The 27,137-nt window shown below is 34.4% G+C and overlaps 1 protein-coding gene across 11 annotated transcripts in view; it reads left to right on the top strand.

The window, feature by feature from the left end:
• The window catches only part of LOC138709094 (leukocyte elastase inhibitor-like), a 100,972-nt gene that overhangs the window by 7,025 nt on the left and 66,810 nt on the right, over positions 1 to 27,137 (top strand). For all 11 annotated transcript variants that reach the window (XR_011334825.1, XM_069839616.1, XM_069839617.1 and 8 more), the window contains exons 3-6: positions 13,376 to 13,555; positions 20,420 to 20,633; positions 23,734 to 23,951; positions 25,321 to 25,515. Coding sequence is in view for 10 of the 11 variants with exons in the window: in XM_069839616.1 (XP_069695717.1) it covers positions 13,376 to 13,555; positions 20,420 to 20,633; positions 23,734 to 23,951; positions 25,321 to 25,515 (807 nt within the window). In the remaining variant the exon portion in view is untranslated. The remainder of the gene's footprint in view (positions 1 to 13,375; positions 13,556 to 20,419; positions 20,634 to 23,733; positions 23,952 to 25,320; positions 25,516 to 27,137) is intronic.

Here is a 27,137-nt window from a genome sequence, read left to right as displayed (position 1 = left end):
CCTATGTAGACTTAGTAACAGGTCTGTAAGTAGCAGGGATGCCCTTCTTTGCTAAAGCATCCTCATTCTCGTTTCCCAGGATTCCACAATGGGATGGTATCCATTGGAATACAATTCTTTTATTGAGTGTTATTAATTGAGAGAGTATTTTAGTTATTTCAGCTGTTTGAAATGAAGGTGTGTGTCTCGAGACTATTGATAGAATAGCTGCTTTGCAGTCTGAAAATATAACTGCATTCTTAAATTTATTGATGTGGCATAGAAGATTCTTGAGACTTTCACTAACTGCAATGATTTCTCCACCAAAACTTGTTGTTCCATATCCAAGAGATCTATAAAGTGAGAAGAGACAGACGTAACACTTGCACCTGTACCTTGTTTCCTGATGATCAAGGATCCGTCAGTGCATAAATGAGACCAGTTTTGTGAAGGCTACCTAATTGTCTCTAAAGACAATTGTTTCATTATTTCAGTGTTTACTTCTGATTTCAGTATTTCAGTAATTTGTAGACTGCGTTTTATCTTTGTATTTAAAAAGCAGAATTTTAAATTACGGCCACTAATAACGGTATTTTTTAAGTTAAGGAGACAATTGCAACATTTGCTGTTAAAGAATGCTATGATCAAAAATTCATGTCAACCTGCTGATCTCGAAAGTAATAGCAGATGCAATAATACTTAATATATAATCGTCTTGTTTCACTGACAGTCATACAGATGATGGAGTTTGAATGTAATAAAGTAAGACACAGTTCCTGATGTTTCATATAGCACACCTTGATGACGTTCCTCTTGTTTTAGATAAACTCTACATATATGAGTAATTATGGTGATATTTAAAATTGTGACATAATCGTTTCATTAAGTCTCGTTTCAGTTTAAACTCACATTTTTGAATGAAATGAGGTACATATGAATAAAATCAATGCTTGGTCACTCAGCCTGCGATATCTGAAGTTCATTTTCACTATAACATAAGTCCTCCTCGTCAGCTATATATATAATAAAGCTTATGCTTAAAAAGTCAAATTATTTTGTTTAATATGTTTTACAAATAAATAAGATGAGGACATTATTATCTACACCAGAAGCTTCTGTTAATTAAAGAACAAATGATTTAGGTAATCGACGAGTTTAAGAATAAATAGTACGGTTGTTGTAAGTGAGAATTTACAATGGATTTTGATATTTGGAAACCTTCAGAAATTTTATAACAATACTAATATTACATTATTACGTTTACAGAATAGCCACTATTAACGAAAATGTAGATGATTTATGTAATCGACGAGTACGGTTGTTGTAAGTGAGAATTTACAATGGATTTTGATATTAAGGAAAGCTTCAGAAATTTTATAACAGTACCATTACATTATTACGTTTACAGAATAGCCACTATTAACGAAAAAGTAAATGATTTATGTAATCGACTAGTTTAAGAATAAATAGTACGGTTGTTGTAAATGAGAATTTGCAATAGATTTTGATATTCGGAGACACATATAAAGATTTTATAAAAGTACCTAAAGATTACATTATTATGTCTACAAACTATCCGTCTGTTAATGAAAGAGGAAGTGATTGAGGTAATTGACGAGTTTAAGAATAAACAGTGCGGTTGTTGTAAATGAGAATTTAAAATGGATTTTGATATTTGGACACCTTTAGAAATGTTATAAAGTACCCAAATATTACTTTATTATGTCTACATAATATCCATCTGTTAATGAAAGAACAAATGATTAGTATGGTTGTTGTAAGTGAGAATTTGCAATAGATTTTCATATTTCGGTATCTTTTAAACATTACATAACGTAAAGATTAGGCCTATTTCTTTTCTATGTTTTGTAAAGTTTCCGAGAGCACGGACTAAAATGCTTTTCAGTGTTTTTGTGTAACCAGAGAATGACGTAGAAATAGTCAATGCAGACTAGTGAGTTCATTATGCTTGTGATAACAAACTTAAGGAAAAAACATAAAAACGTACCTCGCTATCTACTTTAATTATTTTACATTTTCCGCCTCGCTACCTCTTCAATATGGCACTCATAACCTATATTGCAAGTCCTTCTACATGAAGAAACTTTTAGTGAGGCTCATATTTTACTGTTCTACGTCTATGTAGTATATACAGAGGGTCGTACTGGAAGTCATAGTTATGACCATAATTTGGAAAATTATCTAAGGAATTATAAGTTTAGAAGTAAGGAAAAAAAAACTAGGTAAAAACCTATAAATCCCGTTGCTAGTAACCACTGTATAGATGTTGTGAGATCTGTGCCAAATAACCAGTTGTAGGATTGTTTTTCTTCAAGTATATCGATTTACCCTACCATTCTAGTTTCGACGTCTGTTCAGTAGCAGCAGCAGCAGCATGTCCTCTCGTCCGTCAGGATCATAGGCCATTTTTGAAACACTTCCATGTCTTTATTGCCTGCCAACGCTTTGACTTCCCTTCATGTTCCGCCACATATTGCTGCTTCCTCTACTACTGTCTTTTTCCAAGTTTTCTTCGGTTTTTCTATTTTTCGTACTCCTTGTATGTTCCAATCTAATGCTTGCTTTTCAATGGATTTATTCTCCCTCCTCAGAACATGTCCTATCCATCGACATTTTCTTATTTTAATTTGTTTCGTAGCTGGTTTCTCTCCACTGATTTCCCACAATGCAGAATTATTTATTATATTAGACCACCTCACATCAAGTATTCTTCTCAGACAGCAATTTACAAAGGTCTGTAAGTTACGAGTAATTGAACTGGTTATTCCCAAAATTTCACACCTGATATACAACACAGGTTTAAAATTACCGTTAAATGTACAAATGTTAGTTTCCATACTGCCTTATAAATTTGTACAAATGCTTAATTTGTTTTTTAATCCGTGTTTCAACGTCTTCTTCAGCTCCGCCACCCGTAAAAATTACGCTATGCTTCACATTCGTTTCTTTCATCAATTTTGTTCCAGATGTTACAGATGTATGCTTATGTATGTTTAGACAACAGTCCGAAGACTGATTTGAATCTCATATGACAAGAGTTATATACATAAATTCTGTTGGACCTAAAAAGCATAAATTGGACCTTAAGAACTAAAAAAACCTAAATCGTAATTAATATATATCCTTCTATATTTACTGCGTTTTACATAAACAGGCCTCTTTTGAACTGGAGGAATTGACCCAATCTACGGTCTTTGTACAACGGACCGTCCTTGAGAGGCTTCAACGTCTCAAGGGCAATGATTGGGACTGTATGTATCTTGGAATTTCCACTGATCGCAGATATGACATGCTAGTAGAAAAGTAAGAAATGACTGAAATTTGTCTTGAGGTGAATGTACTGCGAAAAAGTCACATTGTTGAAATTCATGAAGTTTTCGGTAATGTCCCCTTATAGAAGACTATGATCTTGCATGTGCGGGTACGAGGTGTGAACTTTTCTGAAGTCTCTGTGCAGTCTGTCTTAGTCTGGTGTTTCTGGTGTTGACATTTTTTATATTTTGTATTTTGTTAAGCTATGTCAAAACAAGTGAAGTCACATTTATTACGACAATGGATTGCAAATGATTCCATTTTTATCACCGAGGGAAAAGTTATGCTATTTAAAATTGACTGTAAGAGTACATTTTTAACAAAGAGGAAATCTTTGGGATACCTTTCACAGTTTGGACAAAAACCTAAAAAAAAAAAAAAAAAACATATTTTATCTATTCAAATAACCTAAAATGGATTTCTTAAGAACCTAAAATCCTAGTGATTATCACACAAATTCCGAAATTCAAGGATTAAATCCCGGCCGAAAGAGTTTTAAAGGGGCCTTAAAAACACTTGCCATGCCTTCAGTCAATATGAAAGTAAAGACGGAAGTTTTGTTGCATGCCACATGTATCTGAAGTAGACGGGTTCAGGAAAAAAAATATCTGCCAGCCTTTCCTCGTCCCACAAACTTTCCTGCTTGGCTGAGAGCTGACTGTGGTTACTGTCAGACAGAATACATCCATCATTACAATCCGTGCAATCCGTCAAATGTGTTGTTCACGTTTCGTACAAAACAATTAGCTGGAAGATTTGTGTCCACATAGATTGTGTAACCGTCTTATTCAGGGCCGGGCATGAGAGCGGCTCCATTTAGTCGGCCAGTGCTGCTCTCGCCCCGCAAGGCACTTCAACTCCAAGCCAGAGCAGAACGCTCACGCAGTGGCGGACTCGCATTACAGCTACCTTCCCTGCATTAATGTAACAAGAGACACGGTTGTTCTAGTCATTAAGTCTGTCAGTACATAATAGTTTATAAGGATATTACATCAATCCATTGTACAGTACAGAATTTATAACACTCTTATTAATTTAATGGAATAAACTTCGCTCTATGCACACATACAAATCATTAAGCTTATTTACATAACCCATACGCACATACTGCAATCTCCTCACCACGGCTCTATGAGACAGGCGTATGGCTTCCACTTCCCCTACTTGCTGTGGACAGAGTTCATCTACCAATATAATTAAACATCGCTTGATGAAGTTACCTTCGTTGAATGTTTTCAATTTCTTTGCGATTTCGTGGCAAATTTTGTAGCTAATTCTCATAGCCGATTCATTAAGTGCATTATTGTCATTCTGTTAATATATAATATAATATAATATAATATAATATAATATAATATAATATAATATAATATAATATAATATAATATAATATAATATAATATAATATAATATAATATATGATGTGATATGATATGATACGATACGATACGATACAATATGATATGATATATAATTATATGATATGATATGATATATGATATGATACGTCATATGATATGACCATAAATTAATACAACTTAAAATGTTTCTCAGGTAGCGGTACATTATATTAGAGTATTTATTCGATATTTATATTCATTATAAGTTATTATAGTACATTTAGTAATATATAATTTTAAATTATACAAATATTATGATATATCATAGTATAGTATATTACAGTTCATGATATATAATATTATGATATATGATATATCATGAACTGTAATATACTGTACTATGATATATCATAATACTTGTCTAATTTAAAATTATATATAATTAAATGTATAATAACCTATAATGCAATGTAAATATCAAATAGATACTCTAATATAATGTATCTGAGAAACATTTTCTTTAAGTTGTATTAATTTATGGCGTTCATTACCAACATATTTGTCATATTCAGTAGCATGTTGTAAAGAATAATATCGTTGGATATTAAACCCAGTGGCGGCTCCTGTGTATTTCTTAAGAGGAGGAAAGAAGGTAACAGGACGAAATGACACCTTCTTGAATGAAACATGCTACAAATTAGCCAACATATATATATATATATATATATATATATATATATATATATATGTAAGACCAGGTAGTGTTGGGGTTGGTGTTCCCTACTGTATAGCAATAATCTGTTCTTGTAAATTGAGTTTCCTAAATTTTCCAAAATATATAATGTTTTCACTTCCATTCATTGTTAAATAATTGCACAAATTAACAATTAACAATTACAAGGAAATTCACCTCGCAGCATTTTTCGAGCACACTACAGCATCAGACGTGTTGGAAGAGACTATAGCTACTAACACGTAATCGGAACCGCGGAAATGGGAAATAATCTGAGAAAAGCGAGAACACTGCACCCACCCAAGTGGTCTGTGTTGCCACATGTGCATTTTTAAAGTCCAGTACCACATGCTTTTGAAGAATATCAGTTCTTGTAAAGTCATACTACCATTATTGTTCAAAGTTGCTGGTGATCAATTAATTTTTTATGTTAAAAATAATTTGTAGTTTGGAGTACTACTTTCAATTTCAAATATATTTGTACAAAACTGACAACTTGGCTGTTGCCCTGTCTAGTACATAATGAATGGAAGTGAATTTGAGGGGCCAAAAAGATTTGCGATACTAACGTAGAGCTACTTCCTCTTTGTTTTATATAAATCTAACTTCAACTTTCAAATATCCTTGAAAGATTCAAACCATGAATAGTAGCCTATATGAAGTGCAATAAATAATATTTTTGATTTATAATTAAAAAAAAAAAGTTTATATGGTGTCTTTCATAGCGTTGCATTAAAACTGTTTTTATTGTGCCTCCTCCTAGATGTGTTATAGTCTGGTTGAATGCAAGATCGTTAGATGGCAGCGGTTGCGAGCTTGCTGCACGATCAGTCGGTTTCTATTTCCCGCCCACGTGCTGATTCAGAGGAGGATCTCCTACCTCTCCGTTCATTTACTCGCTTTAAAACTCTGCTTCTTTCTCTGGCCGCTAGTGCGCTGTTGTCTATATGTGCACAGAGCAGTGTATATTAGAGAGTACCGCATTCTCGGCGGCGGCAGCCATATTTACTCCTGGCTCGGCACAGATGCATAAGCAGTAATGCTAGAAGGAAGGTCATTAAAGGCGATATCATACATGTTGTGGTTTATTGAATACAGGAGACGAGGATTAATAAACATTATTGTCATAGTGGGATGACTGATTAGAGATAACACTTTATTATTTATATAATGTCCATTTCAATAGGGATAACATCAGTAATTTTCTATGCAGTTCTCGTACCAACACTTCGACTGCCACCATTTAGCAGATTGCTGTAGTGCATTTGCTATAACAGACAATTTTCTTAACAATAAATAGGCCTACATTCTAGTTCTAAAATACAGTGATAAGACTTTTTCAAAAATATTATGACAAGTTGGGAACGTATGAGTTGAAGTGTTAATAATTAAAGACTTCAAATCCTTTACTGTAAACTCATTTTCTACCAACGTTACACATTTTTCTACATTTACAGATTTACAAGGGTATACAAGTGACATATCCTTGTACGACTTGAGAGTCACTAATGTACTAATAAAATTTACAGATTCATCCCTGTTACCAGTTATTACTATTAGAGATGAAAAACATTTTTCGCAAATACGATATGCCTATAACTTATTTTGTTTTATTTTGAACAAAACTGATCCCAACAAGTAGTAAAGAGCTTGTTGTTCATTCAAGTTAATATTTCTGTTTTCAATTAAATTACAATTTAGCCTATATCAATTTCCTTTTGCTCACATTCATCTTCACTAGACCTTTCTGCTTCGGGTTTACTTACATCTGTACTTAGAAACTCAACTAATTATTCAGAATCGCAAACTGCGTAATATCCATGCTCCGTTTATGAGAAAAATTGAGAAATCGTAATGCAGTTTTGAATTATTTTGCATCCGGGATTGGATTTATGGAATGGAAAGTAGAAAATAAATTTTCTGACGCATCCTGCGTCGATCTATCTGGCATAAGATATTTGAAGTTCGCTTTATTATGACAACTTTCTTGAGAATCAAGAACTATTTTTTGTTACCAGTATTATACCAGTTTGGAATGGTTTCTAACGTCCGATTTTGCCCACCTTGATGTTTTCAATTATAAATATTATGTCATTACTTACTTACGGCTTTTAAGGAACTCGGAGGTTCATCGCCGCCCTCACATAAGCTCCACATCGGTCCCTATTCTGTGCAAGATTAATCCAGTCTCTATCATCATATCCCACCTCCCTCAAATCCATTTTAATATTATCCTCCTATCTACGTCTCGGCCTTCCCAAAGATCTTTCCCCTCCGGCTTCCCAACTAACACTCTATAGGCTATGCATTTCTGGATTCACCCATACGTGCTACATGTCCTGTCCATCTCAAACGTCTGAATTTAATGTTGCCAATTATGTCAGGTGAAGAATACAATGCGTGAAGTTCTCCGTTGTGTAACTTTCTCCATTCTCCTGTAACTTCATTCCTCTTAGCCCCAAATATTTTCCTAATTACCTTATTCTCAAACAACCATATCCTCTGTTCCTCTCTCAAAGTGAGAGTCCAAGTTTCACACCCATACAGAACAACCGGAAATATAAGATTTTTTGACAGCAGACTAGATGACAAAATCTTCTCAACCGAATAATAAGAGGCATTTCCCATGCTAATTCTGCGTTTAATTTCCTCCCGAATGTCATTTATATTTGTTACTGGTGCTCCAAAGTTATTTGAATTTTTCTACCTCTTCGAAGGATAAATTTCTAATTTTTATATTGTATTTCCATTTCGAATAATATTCTGGTCACGAGATATAATCATATACTTTGTCTTTTCGGGATTTTCTTCCAAACCTATCGCTTTACTTGCTTCAATTCCCGTGTTTTCCCTAATAGTTTGTGGATTTTCTCTAACATATTCATGTCATCCTCATATACAAGAAGCAGTAACCCGTTCAATTCCAAATCCTCTCTGCTATACTGAATTTACCTAATGGCATATTCTAGAGCGAAGTTAAAATGTAAGGTGATAGTGCATCTCCTTGCTTTAGCCCGCAGTGAAAATATTATGTCATTGAGAAATTAATCATTGAAGTATATTCCTCCTCTTGTTTGTGACTAAGTGCTAATTTTGTACATCGACAATTGATTACACATTGATTAACTGCACGACAACACGGCATTCTTCAAGATAACAATGAAATATCGCACTAGAAACCTCTGTTCCTACGCAAGTCTTGCGTTGTACAGTCTCTCCGCAGGAGTAAATATGGCTGCCGCGGCGGCATTTGTCGGATCAAAAGAATGCGGTACTCTCCAATATACACTGCTCTGTATGTGCATATTGCAGTAAAGGAGGAATAGATTGACTTTCCTCCACACAAACAATCTCGCATCTTTCTCACAGTTTTCTAGCAGGACATGAGCGCGCATCGTTTAAAACTCGATCAACCGAGGTTTTCTTATAGCTGTGAACTTAAAAATTATCGAGTCTTCCTTGAATTTCAAGGCACATATTTTATTTGGCATTTACTTTCAAAAGAAGAAAAATGTGAGGAGGACGTTCCTCCCTTCCCTCCCCCGAGAAACCGCCACTGATTGAACCTCTTAATCAGTTGGAGTGTTTTATGCCAAATTAAACACTTTGCTAATCCACCGCTCTCTACCAAAAAGAACTCCTCCCATGATACATTAAACGCATTGGGAATAGCGGGACGGTTTAGTGTATGAGCGGAAGCTCCGTCTTCAAAGTTCGCCAACATACTGCAGAGTCACCACTGCACCGACACTGAATGACGTACAGTATGCATACGTCACAGCGCTCCCAATTCCCGCTCTTTAAAACACACAGCGCTCATTTCTCAGAATCACGTAATGTGCCCAGCCCTGGTCTTATTAGTCGAGTCCAGTATACTTCGACTTTTACAACAGCTTGAATTAAGACGCAAAATATAATAAAATGTGTTCTGAACTTATATGTGGTGCTCTCCAAAGAGGATATTATTTCTATTGTGCTGTAAGATCAGCCCTTTATGGGACTCGCCTTACAAAGAACACAAAGAACAGGTACGTGGACCAACGTTTCTGGTAAAATTCGATGACAGAAATCTTTTTCACGAATTCGAGTCAATTGGATACGAAAACAAAATTATTTTAAAGGCATATTTCCAGATTTCAAGTCTCTTCCACATAAGAGAAAAATTATTTTAAAATCGAGATTTTAAGAAATTCTCTATTGAAAACTTATTTTAATGGGTCCTACATCAAAACATGCTTTCAAACATACAATTATTTATTTTGACAGCATTTGGGTACATTTCGTGTTTATCGTTACTGCAAAAATCTACCATCTCTACTGATCGCTAAAATGCCGGCGGTGTTTGCAGAGTAGACGGGGTTGAAAAAACTAGTCTTAGTGTAATTTACTACTATGTCGTCAAAGAAGAAGAAAACTGCGATTCTAGCGATAGTGCTATGTTACATAATGTATAAGAGAAGGAAAAGAAAAGGATAAATTGTTACAAGGATAGACTGTTAAAAGAAATATGTACCCTCATGTGAACTTACTATGAGAGTTACGTGAAAATGAACATGTTGACTAGAAAAATTATTCAAGAATGGTTAGTGAAACATCCAAAGCTTTACTGAGCTTAGTAAGAAACAAAATTACGAAAGACAATATGATAATGAGGAATTTAATAACAGCAGAGGGAAGGTTGTTTGTTACCCTAAGATATTTGACAACAGGAAACTCATATGAAGATTAATCTTTTGACTTCACGTTCCACTAGTAACTCTTTTATATATAGGGTCTTTGATAAGTAACGAGTCTATCGAAAAATTAACTATTCTGGATAATTTTTTGAAATGATATTCATCCTTACGAGAAAGAACCCTTCCTAGTGCCTTATAGTCGATTTGGAAACAACCCCCCCCCCCTCGCGCCAGAGCTATTAAACGAAAGAATGGTTAGTGTTTTAAACCTTTATTAAAACACGTAAATATAAAAACAGTTTCAATTGTGACAAATTATGGTGTACAATTTTCAAAATGCCTTCCGTTCTGCCGAATGCACAAATGTAAGCGACGTATCAACTCTTCATAGACTCTGGTGAGCATGTCAGGCGTAACCATTTGTACCGTGTGTTCGGTTCGTTCCATTAATTCAGGAATGGTGCGTGGCTTAGTCGCATAGACACGATCATTGATGAATCCCCAGAAAAAGAAGTCCAGGGGAGTCAAATCAGGTGATCGTGAAGGCCAACGGATTGAGCCTGTGCGACCGATTCACCTGTCGGGAAAAACTTCGTCTACGGAATAAACGCTTAATTTGAGCGACACTGTTTCCAAGTTCAAAACAGGCAGCAGTTTTTCTCTTTTGCAATAACGTTCAGCGGCTGCGTGGCATTTTATCATTTCAGTTTATCACAACAATGTGTATAGGCAGGGACGTGTGCCATTATCCTGGCGTATAGAAGGCCATACTCCAGGTCATTTTAAGTCCTTGGCGTATAGAAGGCCATGCTCCAAGTCATTTTAAGTCCTTGGCGTATAGAAGGCCATGCTCCAGATCATTTTAAGTCCTTGGCGTATAGAAGGCCATGCTCCAGGTCATTTTAAGTCCTTGGCGTATAGAAGGCCATGCTCCAGGTCATTTTAAGTCCTTGGCGTATAGAAGGCCATGCTCCAGGTCATTTTAAGTCCTTGGCGTATAGAAGGCCATGCTCCAGGTCATTTTAAGTCCTTGGCGTATAGAAGGCCATGCTCCAGGTCATTTTAAGTCATTGGCTTATAGAAGGCCATGCTCCAGGTCATTTTAAGTCCTTGGCGTATAGAAGGCCATGCTCTAGGTCATTTTAAGTCCTTAGCGTATAGAAGGCCATGCTCCAGGTCATTTTAAGTCCTTAGCGTATAGAAGGCCATGCTCCAGGTCATTTTAAGTCCTTGGCTTATAGAAGGCCATGCTCCAGGTCATTTTAAGTCCTTGGCGTATAGAAGGCCATGCTCCAGGTCATTTTAAGTCCTGGCGTATAGAAGGCCATGCTCCAGGTCATTTTAAGTCCTTGGCGTATAGAAGGCCATGCTCCAGGTCATTTTAAGTCCTTGGCTATAGAAGGCCATGCTCCAGGACATTTTAAGTCCTTGGCGTATAGAAGGCCATGCTCCAGGTCATTTTAAGTCCTTGGCTTATAGAAGGCCATGCTCCAGGTCATTTTAAGTCCTTGGCGTATAGAAGGCCATGCTCCAGATCATTTTAAGTCCTTGGCTTATAGAAGGCCATGCTCCACGTCATTTTAAGTCCTTGGCGTATAGAAGGCCATGCTCCAGGTCATTTTAAGTCCTTGGCTTATAGAAGGCCATGCTCCAGGTAATTTTAAGTCCTTGGCGTATAGAAGGCCATGCTCCAGGTCATTTTAAGTCCTTGGCGTATAGAAGGCCATGCTCCAAGTCATTTTAAGTTGTCATCAAATTCATATTACACATGGATAAGTAGCTTCCTCTGGCGGCGGGGGGAGGGGGTGTTTGTTTCCAAATCGACTGTACGGCACCGGGAAGGGTCTTTTCTCATGAGGATGAACATTTAAAAAATATTCAAAATAGTTGACTTTTCGATAGACTCGTTAATTATGAAAGACTCTGTACATTATATAAATTCTTTCTAAAACTTTTGTGTCCATGGCGAATATATAATTATACACAATATATAATTATATACACCTAGCATAAGATATGTGAAATTGTACTACAAGTATTATTATCGGTCGTTACAACCTCTACATGTTGCAACCTGTTCGATAAACTGGTAGAAGCACCGTACTGCCATTCAACTCGACCGCAACGCACTGCAGGTTGTAGGTCTACTACAAGGCCACATATGTTGCAATTATCGTTCAAACCATCGAACTATGTGCAATGGCAGTTTAACAGATAAGAGTCTACAGCTGAGGAGTAACGGTTAGCATATTATAGATTTATGCAATGAATTTGTCCTACAGAATAATATCTGTGATATTGACAATTAATATTTGAGGAGAAAAATTCGCTCCGGCGCCGGGGATCGAACCTGGGTCCTTGGTTCTACGTACCAAGCGCTCTGACCACTGAGCTACGCCGAATTCAATCCACAGCACCGGACCGAATCCTCCTCCTTCAATGTTTCCCTTTGTGGCCCGACTCCAAGTTGACGCATATATCCAATGTCAACTGCCATTAGGAGCGCACTCAGCTGAGTGACTTGTTTGGCCGGGATTTCGCAGTTACGTACACAGTAATCTGTACAAATATATGCACTGCAGCTATGAGAATATTATAGAGTTATTTAATTAATTTGTCCTACAGAATACTATCTGTGATATTAACAATTAATATTTGAGGGAAAAAAATTCGCTCTGGCGCCGGGGATCGAACCCGGGTCTTTGGTTCTACGTACCAAGCGCTCTGACCACTGAGTTACGCCGAATTCAATCCACAGCACCGGACCGAACACTCCTCCTTCGATGTTTCCCTTTGTGATCTGAGAGTTCGGTCCGGTGCTGTGGATTGAATTCGGCGTAGCTCAGTGGTCAGAGTGCTTGGTACGTAGAACCAAGGACCCGGGTTCGATCCCCGGCGCCGGAGCGAATTTTTCTCCTCAAATATTAACGGTTAGCATGCCTGACCGTGGAAAGGGCGGGCCCGGGTTCAAATCCTAGTTGAGACAAGTTAACTGGTTGAGGTTTTTTCGGAGTTTTCCCTTAACCCATTAAGAGCAAATGCTGGGTAACTTTCGGCGCTGAACCCTAAACTCATTTCGTTGGCATTATAACCTTAATTGTATTTAGACGGTAGATAACCATATATGTTGATAAAGCGTCGTAAAATGAAGTATTAAAAAACAGACAAGAAAGAAATAAAGTAGAAATGTGGGGGAGCTGGAAAATGTTATACAGTCTACAGGAAATAAGAGTCAAAGTCGATAATTCATTGATGGTACGGCTGGATTTTCTGCGCTATTTCCTACATGCAGAATTGAATATCACTCATTACAGGTATTGTTGGAGGATGCGGGCTCCGACAACCTGGTGGCGAGCCCCGTCAGTCTGTCCACCGTACTCGCCATGGTGCAGCAAGGAGCAATGGGAGACACGGAGAAGCAACTGACCAAGGCACTGTACGCTGACCCCAGCGAGAACAAGGAAGGCTACAGCAAGCTAACCAGAAATCTTAGGGTGAGATATCTACATATATGCAGGCGTTTGGAAGCTAAAAACTAAGAGATTACAATTTCAGTTTTATAATTGCAATTACGGGAAATATAAATTAGAAATTACTTCAGTTAGAATAAACATAGTATTATCTACGTAAGGTAAAGTACACTTGGGCGGATTTTAGGAAAGTCGAAACCTGTCTGGAAGATTTATATATATATATATATATATATATATATATATATATATATATATATATATATATATATATATATATATATATATACTAATAATAAATCTGTAGCCGAAATTTTTCTGGTAATTTTCGATTTTCCAAAAATAATTGGTCCTAACATATATAATTAACCACCCTGAAACCGAAAATCGCTTTTTGGAAATTTTTGTTTGTCTGTCTGTCTGTCTGTCTGTATGTTTCTTACCTTTTCACGCGATAATGGATGAACGAATTTCGATGAAAATTGGAATATAAATTATGTTCGTTGTAACTTAGATTTTAGGGTGTATGGCATTCAAAGTACATTATTTAAAAGGGGGGGGGGTTATAAGGGGGCCTGAATTAAATAAATCGAAATATCTCGATTATTATTGATTTTTGTGAAAAATGTTACATAACAAAAGATTCTTTCAAAATAATTTGCGATAAGTTTTATTCCTTGAAAAATTTTGATAGGACTGATATTTAATGAGATAAATGAGTTTTAAAATTAAAATAACTGCCATCTAAGGCCGTGTAATGAATTAAAAAACAAATGACTTCGTCTATAAGGGGCCTTGGACAGCAACAATCGAAAGCTATGAAAGATAGCCTACAGAGAATGTTTCTGTATTTGCATGAAGTAATATCGGAAGCTAAATTAACCCTTTGTATAATTAATTATTATTTCATCATTGGAAAGTGTAGTTTCTCTAGAAGGACTTAATGCTATAATGTTATTACAATAACTTCTGATATAATATAATATAATATAATATAATATAATATAATATAATATAATATAATATAATATAATATAATATAATATAATATAATATAATATAATATAATATAATATAATATAATATAATGTAATATAATATAATATAATATAATATAATATAATATAATATAATATAATATAATATAATATAATATAATATAATATAATATAATATAATATGTAATATTATATAATTTAAGTTATTTGAAGGGTTCAGAAACATAGTGGGCCAAGTGCCATTTACTGAATACGTAGAAAACAAGGGTTAAAATTAAGTTATTACCATAATCCAATGGAAACCTATAACAAGTAAAATAAAATATATACTGTACATTAAAACTAAATGATGTCAATCTTCATTAAACTATGGTTGCATGTAATAAAAATTAAGAAACAGGTAAAGGAATTGTCATTGCACCAAATGAGTGTCTCTGGACCAAAATGATCGCATTTTAATTATTTGGATGCAATTTAAATTAAGTAACATATTAAACGATTTATCCATCAAACACGAATGTTCCCTGGATCAAACGTCCTGTTTTAATTATGTAATTACTTTATATTTATTTCTAACGGGTGCAGCGGAGCGCACGGGTATGGCTAGTATATATATATGTATATATATATACGGAGTACCTTGGAAATATTTATTTATTTCTTTATTTACTTATTTATTTATTTCTTTATTTATTTGTTTATTTATTTAATTATTTGAAAGTACACAGGCATTACTGATCATAAAAGAACCATCTTAAGGGTACTAGGACATCACGACTGCCTATTTTAGCTTTTGAACTTGCAAATGACATATAAACCCTACTGAAGCATTCCTATATCACAGGTTTACGAAATTTATAACATGTATTAAACAATGCTTATAGTATCTTTTGATGGAAAATTAAATCAGTCATCACCAATAGTATTTATAGGGTGCCCCCAAATACAGTAATTAGAATTTCCTGTAACCTTGATATTTCAAAACTTAGGTAGCCTACACTTATCTCATAAACTAATGAAAATAGAGTCATGAAATTTTTGTGGCAGGGATATATTAATTAGCTCTTTAAAATGAAAGGTTTGCTTTTAAACTTCTTAATTGAATTTAAAAAAATTCAATATTAAGGAATATTTTGGAAAAAAAAAATAATGTTCATTTTTTTATATTTTGTATATAGTCTATGTGGTGTTTAGTTAAGAAAGTAGTGGATTCATTTTGTCATGTGATATATTTTCATTATACCTGAAAAAATTAGAGAGGTTTGACTAAAATTCCATGAGATATGTGTAGGCTACCTAACTGATGAACCATGTGTAACTATTTATTTTCTAATTATCGTATTTGAGGGCACCCTATAAGAATTCTGTTGGGGATAAGTGACTTAATTTGCATCAAAAGATTGCCTACTATAAGCATTGTTTAATGCATAGTATAAATTTCGTAAACCTGTGACATAGGAATGTTTCAATACGGTCTATATGTCATTTGCAAGTTCAAGAGCTGAAATAGACAAGTCGTCATGTCTCTGTACTCTTAACATTTTTATTTTACAAGAAAAAAGAAGTAAATAGTTAATCATGTAAAACAAATTTATATTTTCAGCAGAGTATTATAATATGTACAATGAAGAAACTGAATAATCTGAATATAATGAGAGATAGAGGTAGCTTATTAATTAATCAAATTTGCACAAATGTGTTTCTTAAATATATAATCTGTTCCTTAAAATAAATCAATATTATTTGGATTATTTAACTCATTACAAAGGGACAACATTCTGATTAGGGCTGAATTTTTATGACTAACTGTCTTTGACCTAGAAATATGGGAAAATACTTTTTACGCGACTTATTGAATGGGGCATAAAAGGAATTAATTTCAATCTATCTGAAAAGTCGATTTTGTTTAAATCTATACTAATAATAAAACTGTAGCCGAAATTTTTCTGGTAATTTTCGATTTTCCAAAAATAATTGGTCCTAACATATATAATTAACCACCTGAAACCGAAAATCGCTTTTTTGAAATTTTTGTTTGTATGTCTGTCTGTCTGTCTGTCTGTATGTTTGTTTCCTTTTCACGCGATAATGGCTGAACCTATTTCGATGAAAATTGGAATATAAATTATGTTCGTTGTAACTTAGATTATAGGCTATATGGCATTCAAAATACGTTACTTAAAAGGTGGGTTATAAGGGGGCTTGAATTAAATAAATCGAAATAACTCTCTTATTATTCATTTTTGTGAAATATATAACATAACAAAAGTTTCTTTAAAAATGATTTCTGATAAGTTTCATTCTCTGAAAAATTTTGATAGGACTGATATTTAATGAGATAAATGAGTTTTAAAATTAAAATAACTGCCATCTAAGGCGGTGTATTGAAATAAAAAACAAATGACTTCGTCTATAAGGGGCCTTGGACACAACAATCGAAAGCTATGAAACATAGCCTACAGACAATGTTTCTGTGTTTGTATGAAGTAATATATCGGAAGCTAAATTAACCGATTTGTATAATTAATTATTATTTCATCATTGGAAAGTGTAGTTTCTCTGGATGGACATAATGCTATAATGTTATTACAGTAACTTTTGAGTGAATTGAGGACAGGTAAGATTAAAATAGCTTCTTATGCACAGAAAACTTGATAGGCTATTCTGTATATTCATTTCCTGTATTTCTTATAATAATGTTTATGAACATATTCATTTTTATCTCAGAGAATTAACGAACAACGAGAGTGTATTGATTTAGTATGCAGTAATAGTACGTTAGCTTAGCAATCCATTATTTTATAATTCAAATTTTAATTATGCTCAATTGAATCGTGTTAAAATACATGAAATACATATGCAATAAATGCAATGCAAAAAAATTGGGTAATGAGCCAAGCAGATTATGTTGCGCTGTTGTAAAAGTTGTTCCTCCTGAGATTCAAGAGCTCCCACAACAAATTAAAACTTTCTAATTCGAGTACATCCGTTATTAACACACTTTTTCATAATATAATATAATATAATATAATATAATATAATATAATATAATATAATATAATATAATATAATATAATATAATATAATATAATATAATATAATATAATATAATATAATAATAAATCTGTAGCCAAAATTTTTCTGTTAATTTTCGCTTTTCCAAAAATAATTGGTAATAACAATTAAGAAACATGTTAAAGGAATTGTCATTGAACCAAATGAGTGTCTCTGGATCAAAATGATCGCATTTTAATATTTTAAATACAATTTAAATTAAGTACGTAACATATTAAACGATTTATCCTTCTATCAAACACGAATGTTCCCTGACTCAAATGTCCTATTTTAATTATGTAATTACTTTATATTCATTTCTAACGGGTGCAGCGGAGCGCACGGGTATGGCTAGTAAGAAAATAAAACAATGAAATTTTTAGGAGCAGACCATTTAAGCTTGGGCGGCTAAAGTCATGACAGCGCCGACTCACTAGAGCAGGCATGTCAATTGATGCTCACAGGAGCAAGCGCGCGCTTTAGAGCCCAGGAGAGCCTGAGCGCTTTACAGCGGAAAGGAAAGAGACAGACGAAAGAGGTGGTATATGCCGCTTGGTCGAGCTATATTCAGGGATGGCCAGCACTGATTCAATAGATAAAGTGAAGAGAACTTATTAAAACTGTTTCCATGTTAATGTTTAGATTTGCCTGAGAAGTATAAGTGCATTATGAGAATGTAAGTCTTAATTTTAATGCTCATTTTTCACAAGTTTGATTTTTTTATTCAAAAGAAATATTTTCTCAACTTTTCGTATAGAAAAGTGAAATTTTCAGGTATAGGTCTATTTATTTAGTAGCCTTACAGAATGTTTTCGTAAATCTAATATACCGTATGTACATATTACTGAAGATAGTGTATTCAATATTTTTAAAATATTCGCATGGAAATTGTTTGTGAGGAAATGAATTAACAAAGCAACTACTGTACTGTTACATCATACGCAAAGGATACGTGCCCATGTGTTTTAAAAATGTCAGCTCTATAGCTTCAGCAGATTTCGAGAAAATAATTTAATATTCTGATGATAGGAAGTTGCTCACAAATATCACCTTAAAAGCATAATGCTATAAGAGTTTTGTTCTGTAATATTAGTTATACTTAAAACAGATACAGTGCCTAGGTAACTTTACTTTGTACTGTAATATTGTTTTGATTTGTTTATTGATTACTTTCAAGGCTAAAGATACCATCAATATCAATTCCAACTTATCATGTCATACTCAATCTCTTTCTTTGGAATATCACTTTCTTTATGAATGATGTGTTTCATCCACTTAATACAGTATAATATTATACTACTATGGAATTTAAGTGAATATTCCTTCTTAACTCTCTATTATGTTATTAAGATTTAAAATACAAGTGCAATATTAAGAAATCAGTGTTAGTACTTTTGTTTTACAGACAATATAGATAATATTAAACAGAAAGAAGCCATATAAAAATAACGGCATTAAAAATTTCACGTTCCGTTTGACGTTTGTGCACCACTGTTTTCTTAATCCAACAGGTTGGTTATTCATATACACAACCCTTCCTCTTTCCATACTTTGCGCTTGCTGCCCGCGCACGACGTCAAGGTCAGAAAAATGCGCTTGCTTTGACATCACTGCACTAGAGTACCGCTGTTTAGGTACACTGACGTTCAAGAATATCTGACCCTACTAATCGATAGTGATCGATAATTTGTTGGTGTAAGTGTGGATTCTTGAGTTATTACGTCTGTGAATAGATGGAAAAGTTAATAGTCACTGTAGCGAACTGCGGAGCGACGAGTACGGATGTGTGTACAGGAGGGAGGTGGTCATTTTCAACATCTATTGTGATGTAAACAATTCTCCCAAAGATACTTTACACATAGAAAGAAGTAGCACTTTTGTAACTACTATCAAACAGAAATAGGAAGATTTTAAATCCCACTCGTTTTATATGAATCACTCTGTAGAAGTTAGTTCAGGGGATGGTGATAAAAATAGTGTTTGTTGTGATGACGATGATGATGATGATGATTATGATGATACTATTTTTATGGTGAATATTATGTTACACTCAGGAGAATATTGATGTGAATATATGAATATTGATGTCACGCTTTCATATCTTAAAAATGTTAAATGTCGATGTTAATATATTGACTACTACCCTAGATCATATATACACAGATTGCCCGGTCTTACAGGCTTTGACGGTAACAACTTTTGTCAGGTTTACTATGCTGCCATCTAGTTGTTACATAAGAAGTCACGTCATAACTCTCTAATTTGTAATTCAGTAAATATAAAATATTCTTTGTTTCTCTATGATAAATTATCTAGCTTTAATCATTCAGGTAATCTTTTCGTACTTTGATTTTATTGTAATTGTAAATTTAATACTAACTGTAATATTATTTGTAATTGTAATTGTAAATTTAATACTAATTGTAATTTTATTGTTGATATTGTAGTTGGAATCTCCTGGTAGAGGGGCAGAGAAGGCCTGACGGCCTTATCTCTACCAGGTTAAATAAATAAATACTAATACTAATATTAATACTAACTCTCATTTGATTTGCATTAGCGACTGTACTGCCATCTCGTGTTCGTTTAAGGCGGACGGGTGGCGATCCTGGCAGTTGTTTTCTTCAAAGTGCTGTCGATTTTAACATAGGATGAGCAATCTGTTATATATGTGATCTGGGCTACTACTTACATTCAGATGTTACTTTAAAGTAGATACTAAGTTTGTTTTCATGTCAGCATGTAACGTAAACAATACCAAGTTTCAGTTTAGGGTCAAACAAACAAATCTAATGAGAAAATATTTATATAATTCGATTTATGATTTTGTTTACAGGAGAATTCTGGCAATGAGACCTTGGAGTTCGCGAACGGGGCGTTTGTGAACGTGGGATATGAAATTGAACCCAATTATAATGAGACTCTAGTCAAGAACTTCCGCTCAGAAATGAAGACCGTAAATTTCGCGAACAATGTGGAGTCAGCTGATCTAATCAACTCCTGGGTGTCAGATCACACACACAACAGGATAAAGGAACTCATATCACCTGGTAAGAATTAACTTAAGTGGAATGAGTCAGGGTAGGTTTAATTTTATAAATTCATGGAAAGGCTATGATGTTAGGTGAATTAGAAATGAAAAAAATTTTGTCTTAAACTGCGGATAATTGCGCATATATTTATAATGTTAATGTTTTCTTCATTTGTTTTAAGACTGCTGAAAGTTGAACTAGTGATGAATATTTTTCCGAAAATTTTTCCCTTATGAAGCGATTCTTTAATGCTATTTATTTTTTAAGTTTTACAATTGAACCGATATAATTACAAAATATCTTCAAGGTCTCCCCTCAGTAAGCATTTTTAGCTTGTTTCTATCATTCCTCTGAACTTGGTCTCTAACCACAAAATGAGAAAAACTGAGTTTTTGAGGAAAATTACAGGCTTCACAATTCTAAATGGCAAAATAATAAAAATTCCAGGAGGGGACTGAAAATTATAATATTAAAAGATATAAGACACGAAATACGTTTAGAATTTTTGTAAACGACTGTATTGAATACACTTCATATTATTAATATTAAACAATTTCTGTAAGGGAAACACTGGCAGCTAAAAGAAGGACGGCTTGAACAATCTGAGATATTTCTACTTCGTGGCACTGAAATAGATCTAAAAATTATTATTATTATTATTATTATTATTATTATTATTATTGTTATTATTATTATTATTACTATTATTATTATTATTATTATTATTATTATTATTATTATTATTATTTAATACACATAAAACTGTTCGGCCGCCGTAAGGCAGTGTTTCTTTCTGATTAAACTGCATCTAAAACCTAATTAGGTATTAACCGTCCATTTTTAATGTGTTCCTCACATTTGGTTAAACATTCAACCTGCAGAAAAGTATATTCTATTATCCATGTGTTAAAAGGGATAAATGTTCATCTTCCCTCTTGCTTAAAAAGTCCCTTGTGCAGACGCCTGTACTTTCCTATTTTGACTATGCTGACATTTTACTGACTGACCTTTCCAGCGGCAACAAAAATGACTGACCTTTCCAGCGGCAACAAAAAGAAAATTCAACGTGCTCATAATTTGTGTGTACGTTTCGTAAGCAATGTTCGTAAATATGATCATATTACCCCATCCCTGGAAGCAATAGGTTGGCTTAAATTAGATAAGAAAAGAAATTTACATTCACTTCTCCTTCTCTTCGAAATCTTGAATCTTTTATTCCTTCGTACCTGTCGTCTCGCTTCACTTACCTTTCCTCCCACTACAATCTGAACACACGCTCTCTCCATGTAACAATACCGTACTAACAATACCCATCCTATCCGGTCACGGTAAGACTAGGGATTACTATTACAGATTCAAAATTGCTGAAAGTGCAAGGTGTAAGTGCGATCAACAAGACCAAACAGTGGATCATTTGATATATGAGTGTTCTTTACTGAACAGTGAAAGGGATGCATTAAAACTAAGCATTAGACTAAAAGGAGGTCAGTGGCCGATAAGTAACTGCGATCTCGTCAAGGTCTACTTAAAAGAATTTCTAACATTTGTTACCAGAATCGACTTTGACAAACTTTAAGGCAAAATGAAATTATTGGTTTTTATTATAACTAGAGGAATTGTAATGATAATTGTAAGCGAAATAGTTCATTCGTAATCCTAATCCTAATTGTAATTCAAATTATAATGAGACTATGTAACGGAGCGTACAGTATTAAAAAAAACTAACAATACTATCCCATCGCACCTCCTCATACTCATCCTCTTTCACAATAGCCCTGCCAAGACTCTGGAATTCGTTACCTGCTAGCATCAGGGACTGTCGAAATAAAATTGAATTCAAACGCAAACTAACTAGGCACTTGGTCAGTAATTGAGACTCGTTCACATGTGGTTTCTCGTAAATAAGGTAGATGTCCCTGATATAGCCATGCTAAGGTTTGAGAATTTTTCTAGCCGCTATTTTGAAAAAAAATGTAAGCCACTTTTTTCTTACTCGTTCTCAGTCTAATGGACTTTCTTAAAACAATTTCCATTCCCCATAAAAGTAGCTTTAATTGTCCAAAAAGTCCCAAATTCCAAAAGTCTATCTAGTGGCCATATCAGGAACATGTGCACATGATATGGTCACCCTTGTTCCATGTTCTACAAATCGTGATTTTTTTTCAGTTTGATAGCACAGTTGTGCTAAAATTAAGTAATTTTGTTGTAAAATGAATAAATATGACACTTAATAATCTTGTTTATAATTCAAAAGTGTAGTCAAAACAGGTTTTTCCATAAAAATTAAGTTGTTTTTCTTAAAATACAAAACTTTTGCGTAATCCCAGCTCTAAGGCATGTAAATTTGTCAGGTGAAAAAATAAAAGTGAAATGAACTTGATATGGCCATGGTGCATTTGATATGGCCATATCAGGAGCAGGTAAGCTTTCACGAAAATCGTTTAATTATGAACAACTCGTAAAAGATACGCCACCAAAGACAACACCAATTAACAGAACATTAAAAACTGAATGGAGTACTATGGTTTTCATGAAACAAGTATTTGAAAAACATGCATAAAACAAAGGAGACTTAACAGAGAAAAATAAGAAGAGGTCATATGAAAACTGCAAAACAGGCAACTGACGCCATATTGCTCAATTGACTGGATGTAAAACGATCAAGTGACATACCAGGATGTCCTTTCACTGGATGCTGCTGCAATTTAGCGGATTTTTTGGTTAATTAACTCACAATAGAGGGGTGGCCATATCAGGAACATGGCCATAACAGGAGCACCCATCTTAGTTCTCTTAATCTATAACAAAATATCTCAATATATGGTAATTTTATCACTATAGAATTTTGTTATTTTAGGTTTAATTTGTAATTCAGTAAATACAAAAATATTCTATGTTCTTAACTTCTATGATAAATTGTCTAGCTTCCATTAATCAGGTAATCTTGTCGTACTTTAATTTTTATTGTAATTTTAATTGTAAATTTAATATTAATTGTAATTTTATTCTTAATATTATAGTTGTAATCCCCTGGTAGAGGGGCAGAGAAGGCCTGATGGCCTTATCTCTACCAGGTTAAATAAATAAATACTAATACTAATGCATTCAACTGTTCTAGACATGCTGGACGCTCTTACCCGCCTCGTGTTGGTCAACGCTGTGTATTTCAAGGGCTTGTGGACGACACCTTTCCGGAAGGAAGATACTAGAGATGACACATTTTATCTCTCAAAGGATAACACTATCCAAGTTCCTATGATGCATTTAAACAGGAAACAATTCAAAATTGGCTCCCTACCAGAACTGAAGGCATCATGGATCAGCCTTCCATTCGAAGTAGGTATTCTGTTGCATACTTGTTATAAAAGGAAATCTAATCATAGATTATTAAATAATTAATTAGGCTACTTCATTACGGGTAATTTGTTTATTTCTTACTAATTCATCTCATCGCTCATATATTCAGCACTCAGACATTCATACATGTATTCATTCTTACTCTCATACATAGATGTATTCATCTGCTTATATCTACTTATTCATCCATACTCATTCATCCAATTATTCATTTACTCATGTAGCCACCGGCGTAGCTTGCCTGCTGATCCGGAGTGCGCTCGGGAGCGGGTTCGATTCCCGCTTGGGCTGATTAACTGTTTGGGTTTTTTCCGACGTTTTTCCCAATCGTAACGCAAATGTCAGGTAATCTATGACGAATCCTCGGCCTCATCTCGCCATACATCATCTCACTATCACCAATTCCATCGACGCTGAATAACCTCGTAGTTGATAAAGCGTCATTAAATAATGAAGTAAAAAAATTACTCATGTATCATTATTATACATCCAATCACATGTCCTTTAATCTATTCACCCTTCCAACCAAGTAATATCCACTTCTCAATTCACTGGCCTACTGATTCGTTCCCACCCACCCACTCACCCACCCACCCACTCACCCACCCACCCACCCACCCATCTATCCATCCATCCATCCATCCATCCATCTAGCCATCCATCCATCCACCCACCCATCCGTCCACCCACCCATCCATCTATCCCTATATCTACCCATCCATACATACATGCATCCATCCTCACATCCATTCCTATAGCAATCCATCCATCCATCCATCCATCCATCCATCCGTCCGTCTTCATATTCAGCCATCCATCCATCCATCCACCCATCTATCCCTATATCTACCTTCCATACATACATGCATCCATCCATACATCCATTCCTATAGCAATCCATCTATCAAACTATCCATCCATCCGTCCGTCCGTCCGTCCATATCCATCCATCCATCCATCCATCCATCCATCCATTCATCGAAGGAATGTATTGATTGGCGAATAAATAGATGGGTTTATGGGTAGCTGCTTGAATGGATGAATGAGTGAATGTTTTTGTGACTGGGTGGATGAATGAAGATGGTTAACTGGCGATATTCTATACTTGTGGGTATCCATTAATCCCTCCACATTCATTCATATGTGGGAATTTATTTATCGATTGACACATTCATCTCTCCATCAATTCATACATTAATGTATTATTATTTTTTCCGTTATACTTCTGTAAAAGCGTTAAACAAATTTTATTCATAGAAATAGAAAAATCTGTTCTTCTGAGATATGATGAAAGGCACGTCAATGTCTAAAATTTAAAGTATTTGTATAAATTTATTATTTTCTACAGGGTGATCGCTTCAGTACATTGGTGATTTTACCAGATGAAGTGGACGGCCTGTCCGCTCTTGTGGAGGGCATCACGGGAGACACGTTGTTCAATATCATCGGCTCGCTAAACAAAACCTGGCCCACTGAGATCAACCTTTCTTTCCCGAAGTTTAAGCTGGAGTCCACTTTAAACCTCGTTGAACCTCTTCAGAAGGTTAGTCATTCACACCAGTTCTTAAAATGGCCCCCTTTATATATCAAATGCATGTCGCAGAAATTTGAATAGCCTATTAAGCCGTTCAGAAAAAACATTTTTTCATTTCAGTTAGTTATTTTTATCATTGAGAGCTGTGAATGTAGCTGTATAATTATATTTCCGTGTGGTTTTATTTTATATTTACGCTTTTATTTTTTCTGTTATTGTACCGGATAGTGTTTCTGAATGAAGGTGTGGAAGAGAAGGACTAATGGCCTTAACTACATAAGAATAACATCACTGCTACTACTACTACTACTACTACTACTACTACTACTACTACTACTACTACTACTACTGCTATTACTAGTACTGCTGCTAACACTACTAGGCTACTACCACTACCACCACCACCACTATTAGCACACATACATAGCCTACGTACATGTACCTATACTGTGTATAAGTATATAATGATCAACTATGTCAATTATTTTAATTGGTTTATTTTACTATGCCATATCAACTGCGACTGTTATCTAACATCTGAATGAGAAGGTGATAATGGAAGCTAAATAATAATAATAATAATGAGAAAAATGCGCTCGAGTTGAGCATTAATGTCCAAGTTTAGTCTTTGCCATATTCTGTTATTGGTTTAACTCTCTTCAGCTAAATGAGTCCAGGTTTCAGCGCCGAAAGTTACCTAGCATTTGCTCTTAATGCGTTGAGGAAAAACTCCGGAAAAACTCTCATCCATGTGATTGTCACAACCAGAATTTGAACCCGGGCCCGCTTGTTTCACGGTCAGACATGCTAACCGTTAGTACATAGCGGTGGAATCAATTCTTTCTTTATAGAACTTCAGTACACAAAGCAATTGAAGGCAATAAATAGCCACACTGCACTATGAGACATCCGTTTAAAACTAAAATAAAATTAGGTCCTATTATACAATTTTATGTAAATGAAAACAGTTTTGAGCGTCTTTTTTTTAAGACCTTGTGATGAAGACTAGAATTACTTGTTTTTCATATTTTCACAAAAATAAAACAGAAAAAAGTATAAGTACACATGAACCAAGACTTAACTAGTAATATACAAAGGCAATAGAATTTTCCACTGTTGTGAACTTTCGGGTAGGGTTGTGAGTGGGGAGCGGGGTTGGGTGGAGGAGTATAAATGCGCGGCGAGACATCCTGCTGCATGACTACATCACTTGTAACACTACCGGTACTTCCTTCTCAAAAAATTATTTTCCTAGAATTAGTTTCCTACACTATAACATTACTATTTTAGATGCTACAACTTGTTTTGTTAAGCGTGAAATGGAAGGAGGGAAGAAATACAAAGAGAGAGGAAGAAAGAAAGAAAGAAAGAAACAAACAAATAAATAAATAAATAAATAAATAAATAAATAAATAAATAAAGAAAAAAAGAAACGAACAAAGCAAGAAAGAAAGTAAATAAGGAAGAAAAAGAGAAAGAAAGAAATAAAAAAAGAAAAAAACAAAGCAAGAAAGAAAAAATGAAGAAAAAAGGAAGAAAAAAGAAGGAAATAAAAAAGTAACAAACAAACAAACAAAGCAACAAAGAAAAAAAGAAGAAAAAAGGAAGAAAAAGAGAAAGAAAGAAATAAA

The sequence above is a fragment of the Periplaneta americana genome, chromosome 11 (assembly GCF_040183065.1).
Source record: "Periplaneta americana isolate PAMFEO1 chromosome 11, P.americana_PAMFEO1_priV1, whole genome shotgun sequence".
In the NCBI taxonomy this organism is placed as follows: Eukaryota; Metazoa; Arthropoda; class Insecta; order Blattodea; family Blattidae; genus Periplaneta; species Periplaneta americana.
Note: the sequence above shows the minus strand (reverse complement) of the source record. Positions and strands in the feature narration are given on the sequence as shown.